The 10,279-nt window shown below is 49.5% G+C and overlaps 6 protein-coding genes across 6 annotated transcripts in view; 1 reads left to right on the top strand and 5 right to left on the bottom strand.

Annotated features, from left to right (window-relative positions):
- Positions 1-754, top strand: part of VTN77DRAFT_1469 (uncharacterized protein) — a gene marked incomplete at both ends in the record, with an annotated part of 2,425 nt that extends 1,671 nt beyond the window's left edge. Inside the window, 2 exons of the mRNA XM_069417203.1 lie at positions 58-347; positions 470-754. Of these exons, the coding sequence (XP_069279958.1) occupies positions 58-347; positions 470-754 (575 nt within the window). The remainder of the gene's footprint in view (positions 1-57; positions 348-469) is intronic.
- A 539-nt stretch (positions 755-1,293) lies between these two features.
- Positions 1,294-2,166, bottom strand: VTN77DRAFT_1470 (uncharacterized protein; the record flags this gene model as incomplete). Its single annotated transcript, XM_069417205.1, has 1 exon — positions 1,294-2,166. The coding sequence occupies one exon, from the start codon at positions 2,164-2,166 to the stop codon at positions 1,294-1,296; it is 873 nt and encodes a 290-aa protein (XP_069279959.1).
- A 1,202-nt stretch (positions 2,167-3,368) lies between these two features.
- Positions 3,369-4,729, bottom strand: VTN77DRAFT_1471 (uncharacterized protein; the record flags this gene model as incomplete). The annotated part of the gene is made up of 3 exons (XM_069417206.1): positions 3,369-3,428; positions 3,504-4,147; positions 4,222-4,729. The coding sequence occupies 3 exons, from the start codon at positions 4,727-4,729 to the stop codon at positions 3,369-3,371; spliced, it is 1,212 nt and encodes a 403-aa protein (XP_069279960.1).
- Positions 4,730-6,097: 1,368 nt separating this feature from the next.
- On the bottom strand, positions 6,098-7,309 carry VTN77DRAFT_1472 (uncharacterized protein; the record flags this gene model as incomplete). Its single annotated transcript, XM_069417207.1, has 1 exon — positions 6,098-7,309. The coding sequence occupies one exon, from the start codon at positions 7,307-7,309 to the stop codon at positions 6,098-6,100; it is 1,212 nt and encodes a 403-aa protein (XP_069279961.1).
- Positions 7,310-8,251: 942 nt separating this feature from the next.
- On the bottom strand, positions 8,252-8,675 carry VTN77DRAFT_1473 (uncharacterized protein; the record flags this gene model as incomplete). The annotated part of the gene is made up of 3 exons (XM_069417208.1): positions 8,252-8,394; positions 8,446-8,614; positions 8,673-8,675. The coding sequence occupies 3 exons, from the start codon at positions 8,673-8,675 to the stop codon at positions 8,252-8,254; spliced, it is 315 nt and encodes a 104-aa protein (XP_069279962.1).
- A 19-nt stretch (positions 8,676-8,694) lies between these two features.
- Positions 8,695-9,157, bottom strand: VTN77DRAFT_1474 (uncharacterized protein; the record flags this gene model as incomplete). The annotated part of the gene is made up of 2 exons (XM_069417209.1): positions 8,695-8,978; positions 9,037-9,157. 2 exons carry the CDS (start codon positions 9,155-9,157, stop codon positions 8,695-8,697), a joined length of 405 nt encoding a protein of 134 aa, XP_069279963.1.
- Positions 9,158-10,279: the final 1,122 nt, after the last annotated feature.

Here is a 10,279-nt window from a genome sequence, read left to right on the forward strand (position 1 = left end):
AGTTTTACGTTACATTCTCACCCATTTCATGAAACTTGTTGTACTAACTCAACACAGGCTTCGACCTCGCAGCAACCTTCCCCAAATTCATCAACATCCGCCGCGGCGCGTACATCACAGCCCTTATCTCCGTGGCGTGCAACCCATGGAAGCTCGTCAACACGGCCACCACCTTCCTCGCCGTCCTGAGCAGCTACTCCGTCTTCCTGGGCCCGATGACCGGGCTGATGATCTCGTCCTATTTTATCGTCAACCGGCGGCGGATCAAGGTTGACGACCTCTTCGTCGGCTCCGATGCTAGCATTTACTGGTTTACCTTCGGCATCAACTGGCGCGCTGCCGTAGCGGTACGTGTTGACCCTGACCCCCTCAGCCTCTCACTCATACTTATTCTCTTGTCCCTTTCCATCCTTTTTTTTGTGTATTTTCTCTATTTTATTATCTTACTGGTGATTGCTGACGTTAATAGTGGATCTGCGGCACCGCCCCCTCGCTACCCGGCTTCGTCGCGTACGTCAACCCGAGAATCACGGTCCCCGTCGGGCTCATGCACCTGTACTACATCTGCTTCCTGGTGGGCCTCACCATCAGCGCATCCGTCTATTGTGTTCTGCACTTTCTCTTCCCTGCTCCGGCCGTGAATGACTTTGTGCGAACGGCGCCGTCACCGAGCATTCTTATGGCCGAGAGTCGGGAGAAGTGGGATAACGCTGACGACGCAGTACACCTCGAGATTGATGCCCAGAAGTTCTAGATACGAGCTAGGACTTTTATATCACATTTTCTAAAAGAAGAGAAAAGTCTTTTCTTTTTGTGTGTGTGTCAGTCCTAATTTTTATGTGTTTTCTGCAGCAACTGTCAATCTGTCGTTGTCAATGAGATAGATGTTCGTCACACGTCCTGCGGCGTGGCATGGCAGAATAGAATCATGTTAATGTTATACATCAATGTGTATGCTTTTTTTTTTCTTGTGGAGGTCCATATATGGATTCATCGTACCAATATAAAGAGATCTCATATGTGTAGGGTTCTCAGATACCAGACAAGGTGTCTGCCAACTCCTCTGACTAATGTGCTGTTATAATTATTACCCTTGCTGCTTTTTCAGTTTTACCACGAGAAACGTTGAACAAGATGGTACGACTATAATCAACTTGGGTGCACTGTCCTCGATTCTCAATGAAATTGATATCGGAAAGAACACCTACATATAGAAGGGTTAAACTCTTACTCGCTTCGTTACCTACCCAAATACTTACTTACTTGCTTACTTACTTGCTTGCTGGGTATCAATCAGCAACCATTAAGAAGAGTCGAATATTGTACCTGCGGACGTATTGCTAATCTAGAAGTAATCCAACCCTGTTCATAATCGGTCGACTGGCCAAAAGTACGAGCAACCGGCGCCTGTCCCGCCATGAGCCCGCAATCAACCGGGAGACACACGCCACTGATGGCAGCCGCCTGCTTGCTGGCAAGGAAAGCCACCGCGTTGGCAACATCCTCCGGCTCGATGGTGCGTTTCAGCGGGTACCATTCCATGGTATCCTCGAAGATGTGAGGGTTTTCCCGGACACGGGACTCCCACACCTGGGTGCGAACGGTGCCCGCGGCGACGGCATTTGCGCGCACGCCGAACCGGCCGTATTCCACTGCAATCAGCCGCGTGAAGTGAATGAGGCCTGCCTTCGCAGCGCTGTAGGCCGGGTTGCCGAAGACAGACAGGCCGTTCACGGACGCGATGTTGATGACGGAACCCTGGTTCTGTTTCAACGCATCTTCAAACGCATGGAAGCAGATGAACGCCGCATCGAGATTGATCGAAGTCTCACGCCTCCACGCCTCGGCCGTCATGTCATGGAGCGAGTCGACGCGCGTCGCACCGGCATTGTTCACCAGCGTGCGGACAGCGCCCATCGAGCAGACATTTTGCGCCATTTCGGTCACGGTGTCGTTGTCGGTCACGGTGTCGTTGTCGGTCACGTCACAGAGCGCCATGCTGAACTTGTCTCCGCTGGTGCTGCTACTGAACTGATCGATAGCAGCCTTTGTCCGGAGCTTGTCGATGTCGATTAGAACCACACGGTCGTGAGATTCGGCTAGTTTGGCTGCGATGGCACGGCCGATGCCCCCTGCTCCTCCTGTGACTACGGCGATGGAATTCATTGACGTAGGCAGGCTGCAATTCAACGATTGCTACTGGATCAACTTGTCCAGATGATCAGCAGACGATGAGTTGATGATTTCACCCGCAGACTCAACGTAGGATGCGCTCTGCCTATTTCTTTCAACCCGCCGTCAAGGTTCGTTCGTCAACGCTTCTCAGCACAGCATAGGGTGAGAGTTACACTGGATATATTTCACGTCGAAGCAGCTCTTTTTGTTGAAGGCAAACAAAATGTTGATAACACTTGGACTGGGCCTCTGGTAATATCCTTCCTTGGTGGTATGGACGAAAGAAGAGCTAGAGAAACTTTTCAATGCCTCAATACAGAATTCCAGCTGACTTATATGTGGAATAGCCCTTCTCTGGAGACCCGTCCAAGGCCGTCGAGGAAATATGTGATAATATGCAACTTCGTGGCCTATGACATCACTGGTGGATTAGCCTGGACATTAACATTGATAGAGAGAGATGTTCTCAACCCATGGATAATGAGGAAGATAGATAGATAGATAGATAGATAGATAGCTATCATTCTGTAAGTTCCAGCCATGAATACTAGCTTGGTAATCAAACAAAGCAGCGAGGACAGAGCATCTAACTCTATCGGGCCCAATCATTAAACGCCAGGCCAAAGAAGGCAGGTCCCTGAACCCCCCGGGCCACCCCCGCTAGTGGGTAGCGGGGATACCTATCTAGGAAGGTAAGATAAGAACTCGAAGGGATAGGATTGTATTCTATCAGTCAGTTTCTTAGGGCTAACCGAGCATTTTTACACGTTCTCCAGGTGGAGAATTCAATTGACAGGGTCTCTGGTTTTCTAAGGGATACCATCCTCGTTCCAACTTAGGGTTAATATTAATTAGATCGACCGGCCCGTCCCGCTCGGCAGACCCTGTCCGAAAAAAAGTGGACAACCTGATGGATATGTACTGTACGGAGTAGTCATAGCTGAATGCTTTCTTTTATTGCTCTTTTGTTTTCTCTTTTATCCTGTGGTGAGTCGTCCACACTTGTTGGAAACTGCTCAAGAGTTATGTCTCATGATTGCACCTCTCCGTGTATACTCTGTACCATCAAGATTGTCCGAAAAGCTCGAGAAACACAAGTATATTTTCTATTCTGATCTCTATATATAATACACCTAAACAGAACAGAAGCGCACCATCTAAAGCGTAGTAATACAGACATTGGCTGGCTGAATCTATCCATGTTGTCTCGGTGGCCAATCCGGGGCCGGGTAGCTGAGTAACTTGCAAACATCCTAGGACAGTCAGTCAGTCATCCATCAATCAACAGAACGTGATTATCGCTGATATAAATTTGGGCGTGGACTCACCTTTCGTCTCTGACGAAAGTCTTCGTAGAGTCCTCTCCACACCTCTCGATCCCGGCAGCCGCTCTCCTCGGCGGTCCCTGGCTTCACGTCGCACTTGGGCAGCATCTCCGCCAGGAGTGCCTGGGGCCACATGATCCACGGTTTGGGAAGCGGCCAGTCAGAGAAGTGGACAAGTTTCGCCTCTTTCAGGACGCGATCTGGATCCCACTCCTCGTAGTCATTCCCCAGGAAGTTTCTGTGGTCCTTTCTGCGGAATTCGCCCGTCAGAAGGCCATATTGTCGGTGCGGGAGGACCAGCGCCGACCCGCCGTAGCGCTCGTTCAGCAGGTCCATGTCATACATCTCATGGCCCGGGGTGTTGTTGTACGAGACCTGGCCGTGGAGGACGGGCTGCGCAGCCTCCATCAAGGCGTTGTACTCGCGGTAGGAGGGCTCGATCAAGACCAGCAGCGAGGTGAGCTTCCCGCTCCGCGGATCGTCCCAGTATGCGCGAGGCATGGCCACTCGAGCAGAGGGCAGGAAGAAAAGTTCGTCCATATTCTGGAGTATCGTCACATCCGAGTCGATATGGAGCACCCGATCGTACTGCGTCTGGCTGAACGCAAGGAATTTGTTAATACTGAAGTCCCACGATTCCGGGTCCTCTGTTGTTCAGAAACAAGTTCGTTAGTCTACTGCCTGGAATATAGTGGGAATAGCAGATGGAGAGTTCTCTCACTTGAGCTTTCCCTGATGGCCTCCGGCTTCATCGGCATGAGTTGGACATTGTACTTGTCGCGCGCCAGCACCAACAACTGGCTCACTCGATCCTGCGAGTTCGCAACCTGAGTATCCCAGAACTCGGGATAGAACAGGATGCGCTCCGCCCGACTGCCCAGCCGATGCAGGGCCTCAAAGACCATCACCGCATTGCAAAGATACGCGCTCGTGGTCACATACTGACTGTAAGCGAAACGCGACCAATCGACGGCCTCGTAGCGCAGGTAGGGAGAGGAACCGGGCGGAGGAGGATGTGACGGACGGCTTCGGAGGCTAAGATAGAGGATGAAGAGGACGACGACGGCCACGATGGCGTATTTTCGGAGCCGGCGGGGAGGATAGATCGCCCTAGGCGTCTTAGGCTTCCATTCTGCCGGTCGCAGCGGCGGTGAGTCGTCGAAATCGAGATGATCGAAGGACGGCACCCTGCGGAGGGAAGACACAAAGTGGTCGACACCTCGAGGCATCGGGGGAGTCTATATGATAGTGATAATAGGTAAGTTTTGCATCGCTCAACCACCACCCGCGTTGTCCGGCGTACGCATTGAATACAGTCGTTCACTAATTGAAGCTTTGAAGGACGTCCCGTTGGATGTTTCGCGTGTTCCCCTGAGAAAGATGACACGTGACTCGTCTTATCTTATCGCTCGCTGTTTCTATTTTTGATCTCATCAACAATCCCTTGTCAAGCTGTCTAGGAAGCATGATGTCAGATGTTGTGATAGTAACAAATATAACTGTAAGACCTTTTTTGGAGATGACACAATGGCTTTGTTGTTAGTTTTCAACGCCATCAATCTGAGAATCAACTTTGATGAACTGTGCGCACTTATATATTTTACTGCTTTACAGAGTACTTTCACACATATCTTGCGGTGAATGATTGATCCCCACTTCTTCTCTTGTGATATGCTATTTTGCCCTTAAATGACTGTTTCAGGTAGCTGATCCATTTAACACTATCATTTTGTTGGTCTTCATTGTCTGGGGTGACTGATGGCACTTGCTCTCTCTGCTGCAGAATCTCGACGCGAAGCCATGGCCTGTCGCAGAGCCAGAAGCTTCGGATAATATCTGGATATTATAAGTTAGTAATACACTTTTATGGTGACTCTTAGGCGTTGAAATAGAGACGAGGCTTCGTCAGCTTTCTTCTTCTTCTTCTTCTTCTTCTTCTTCTTCTGGTTGAGCTGTTTCAAGGCACCTTCAGTAATACCTAACCTTTCTATACCATACTCCATGTGCCTGACACTGCTCGATAAATTGCCCTCCTACTGTGAATAGGATAACTCAAATGCCGAGATATTGCCATACTTCTGCTGCAACTAGCTGTTCTCATCCCTGGATGCCGGAGAAGAGCCAAAGTCCGGAGGCCAAATTTTCTCCAGGCAGGTGATCAGAGCTATGGCCGTAGAACCATGCTCATTGTCTCTGACATCACTACAATGAAATTTCTTTATTTCGTGTCTCACATTCTGCAAGAAGAGTATTTTGGAATCTCCCTGTTGCAAGTAATCTTCCTTTGACACCCTTGACGAATAGATAGGTAACAAAGTAGTTGGTCTTCTAGTTTTAGAAGTGGTTCTTATAAAACGCCGAGAGATGTGATGGGACTGACAAACTTTGGAACCATGTGGATAATTAAGACCAGGAGATAATGACGAGAATGGATGGGTAGCGCATATTTGCCATAAAGATTTTCTCTCCTTGTTTTTATTAGGTAGATACACGTGTTCACTGAAAGAGCCACTCTACTCCCTTCAATCCATTCTAATCTCACAATCTCCTATGCCTTCAGTATCAAATTGGTAGCATGCCTGAGTTTCGATCAATCATCACGCCCGACCAGTTGAGCCTTGCAAGGTAGCATTCCCCTGTCCGTTTCCAGCATTTGTAGTACCAGAAGTCGTGGTGCCAGTAGCAGTGCCAGCAGCAGTGCCAGCAGCAGTGCCAGCAGCAGTACCAGCGGTCGAGTTGCCCATAAGCCAGACGCACATTCTACCAACCGCTTGGAGATCTCCTTCGAAAGTCCCCTCCTTCTCTTTATCAATCCAGCCAGGGACACGATGACTTCTAAAGTCGACGATCCACAAATTGTCATTCGCGTCGACCAAGACACTGCTTGGGTGTGCGCTACCCCAGACGATTCCTGCCGTGTGCAAATTGCGGACGATATCGCGAAGCTGGTTGGCCCATCGAGTGCGAATAGCCGGGGGTCGGTCATGGACAAGAGCGGGAGTCAGAGGACGACCATGGGAGAAATAAGTGAGCAGCAGCCCGTAGACCTGACAGCCATCTTCGACTACCTGCACCGCGCCATGGATCATCGGCACACGAAGCATGGTTGACGCGCCCATCTGCTGGATATAGATGAGGATCTGGAGCTCCCGCATCGTGCCTTCGTCCAAGAGACAGCCTTTCTTCGTAGGAGTACGCTTGAAAAAGCGCATTGAACCAGAGTCTGTAAGGAGTTTCGTCACCGTGGGGGGCCGTACACTGCCGTCGTTGGGCGGTGGTGGTAGAAAGATATTCGAAGGATGTATGATCGGAATTCCGAATCTAGAGAGGAAACACGAATAAGGGAAAACCATCCGCGGGATGCAAGCCCGGAAATACCCTGAATCCAGTGCAGAAGGCACAAAAGACAGTTTCCCCTGGATGATCTTCATCTCGATCCTGACCGTCTCGATCCTGAGCCAGTCTTCGAGCGTCAGAATTCGTGACCACGAGTCCCGTGAAGCCAAGCCCTGCATCGTTGGGTTGCAGTTGGTGATGAGCCACGCATTCAGAATAGCGACTGGATCAGGGCCTCCATGCCAAACACCGGTCAGCGCAGCCGGGACATTGCCTAAGTGGCGCAGGAAAGTAGCGTGAGTCCCCGGATGTCCTTGTAAATCATCCGCCGAGACGTGGAGGATGAACCGTTTCCCGTAGCATAATATGATCACAGAATAGAAACCACTATTGTGCCGATAATACTCGACTGAGAATACAGGTGGTAGTCGGGCAAGGAGAGAAGCCATGGGCGAGACAGTATTCTGAGCCATGATGGTTATCGCCTGGAACGAGAGTGGGAGAGAGTAGATGAAGCAAGAAGTAGAGATCGCGACAGATGATCAGAACGGTCAACTGATAACCATCAGAACGCTGCGAGAGGTTGTTGATGAGCTGCTTGATCGAACAGCAGAAAGACTCCAGTCAGGCACACGGTTGCTGAAAATTGTGTCCACTCTCTTGTATACGGGTGGCTGGACGGTTTGACAGGGAATCGACGGGTTCATCAGATCGCCTTTCTCATTTGGATGGCTATAACACAGAATGATCGATCTATCAGCGGGCTCCTTCCGATGCTTTCGGGGTGTCTGGCTAAAGAATCAAGGAAAGGCCCACTCATCCATGGCCAAAATGATCATAGCAGTGAGAGGCAGCTGCAGGAATGATGGAAAGTGTCGACGATTAGGGAGTTGGCAATCTGCCTGTGAAGACGACGACTAATCGAAGCGACTAAGCTGACAGAAACACACGGAATATGGGAGGTTTTGGCTTGTAATAAGCCTATCTTTGTGTGTTTTCCCTGTCTTTCGTACTTTCTTACGTACCAGGTCGTGAGCCACCTAACACAAACATCCTCAAACTCTGACTTAAAAGACTGAACAATGCATGAATCTCAAGACAGAAAATCGGGGGAGGCCCTTAATTTCAGGCAGCCATGCAGGCAATCAGCTGCTGTTAGGCCATCAAAGGGCTCAGGGATCAGGGTTGGGAGACGGGAACATTCAGTGTTAGTTAAAATGAAACTGGGAATTTTGGCATATGCGCATCCACCAGCATCGGTTTGCAGGCACTCCTTCTCTGAATCACAATCTGATGCCACTCTTTGTTTTGGACTATCCTGTTCTCTCGTGAGTCTTCCTTTTTGGTAGTGCTCGATATAAATCATGTTGGAATCCTATTATGCTCATGGAAAATCGGTGTACAACCAAGGATCATTACGCCGTACTGCGCTCTTCTGGTCGCCACTTAATCATCCTCTTTACAAACTCAACAAACATCTTTTTGTCTTCTCCTGCAATATGATTAAGAGTACTCGCAAAGCTGAAGTGTGTTGGTATAAGGCTTGGATCTTTGAGACCTGCCACATACGTCAGTATACGCATGGAAGACCAAATCGTGGATAAATCACCTTGACCATCGTAGAACATTGAGGTCCTTCGGCCAGCTTCAAGAAGCTCCTCTGGTGGAGGACCTAACAGTGCGGTGATGCAGGCAAGGTGCTTCTGGTCGTCATACTTGTCGACACCATGTGGATCGACAGCCTCGAAAATTCGTCTTCCTTCGAGCAAACCCCACAGCTTTAGTAGAATCATCAATCATCTAATCCTCGAAAGATATTGCCCAGTGATATCGTACCATCACACCCAGACTCCATATGTCAGCGGTATGTGTACCCCGCGTCAACAACGACCTCCGACGCACAGTAGACTTCGGCCTGAATACAGCCGCTCTTTGGTACATCTCCTCGAACTGAGAGGACAAAGTCGGTGATACGAACCCCGGTTGTTGCACGGGTCTGCCCGTAATTATTTCGAGCTAGATAGATAGTGCGCCCGTCATTGCAGTGGTTTTGTGGGAGTGGATTCTGGAATTCATGCAGAGAGTCGCAGCCTAGAATTGACGCATCTTCGATTTCTACCATAATATTATCTGGCTTTAAGCCTATCATATGAATTAACATCTCTGGTCAGAAAAAAGAAAGACTTGGTGAGAATCAAACCGTTCTGGATAACGCGGCATTGGAACTGGAGGTAATCTAGCCATGCAGAATCATCTGAAGCATGATCTTGAGAATTCCCGAAGGGATAACATTTCCCACAGATCTTTGCCTGAAGAGCCATAGAGGTTCGCGCAAGGGTTCAAAAACAAGGCAAACATGGTGCCCGGACACGCCCTCTATGGTGAATGAGTCGAGCAGTTTTCTCGCAAAATGCGTGCTCTCAACCAATGCGCTTTCCAGTTTCGGAGGGCATGCATTGTGTCTGTCAGTTGTCATTCTTGGCAGGAGGGTTCTCTGCTCGGGGCCTGCCTTATTCAGTATAGTCTCATGCCCGTACCTCTTCTCAATTCCCCTTTGCAAGATCTAGATCAAGACCTAGCATACCATCATCATCTCGTACTTAGATCAACCAGTCTCCATCTTCAGCCGCATGGCTTGCTCAGAGGAAAGTGCGGAGTACTCGCGATCATCGCGGTGACACGGTGGTGAAGGTATGTGCATTTCATTATACGCTTCCTACCCCGGCAGCTAGAATATAACTAGGACCATTCGAATTTTGCAAATATAATATACCAACACCGAATCGATGACTGACGCTGATCTATACCACAAAAAAGAGGAGGATTCGTTTCATTTGTCCATTATACTATGGCGAGTGCTATGGCGAAACCTATCTATTTTTCCTCGCCTCCTTGATTGTTGTAAAAATCAGGGGAGATGGTCTCTGTCGATGAGATCTACCAGCCCGCATTTGGATATCCGACTGCCAGGCACATGCCTAGGTAGATACCTAGTCAGGTATATCGCAACATCCGGCGTCCTGGTATCCGGATTCAGCAATGGACACTCCCCGGAATGTCTCCACCCCGGAATGCATGCCAACATCCAACCAATCCAAGAACCTCGCGAAACTGGACATCAGCGTCGAAGACGTCATAAACCTTCTCTATTCTCGGCTCTCCATGTCGATTGGTTGTGTGTACCAAAGACAACGCTCCTGATTGGGCCCCATATCCCCGGCTTGCTGATCCCAAACATGAGTCTTCATACTCTACTCCGTAGATAAACATTAATTCCTAGGTTTCAACCTGGTCTGAGTGGATGGGAGCTCGATGTGAAACTCACACGCGCTAGGAGCGGTTATAGATCCCCACATAAAGGAGGGATTGTGCGCCGACACTCCCCAGTCTCCCTTGATTTTCTTGAGAAACAGCGTCTCCATGTCGCTGACTTGCGTGACGAG

The sequence above is a fragment of the Rasamsonia byssochlamydoides genome (genome assembly GCF_041956645.1).
Source record: "Rasamsonia byssochlamydoides strain NRRL 3658 unplaced genomic scaffold VTN77scaffold_13, whole genome shotgun sequence".
Taxonomy (NCBI): Eukaryota; Fungi; Ascomycota; class Eurotiomycetes; order Eurotiales; family Trichocomaceae; genus Rasamsonia; species Rasamsonia byssochlamydoides.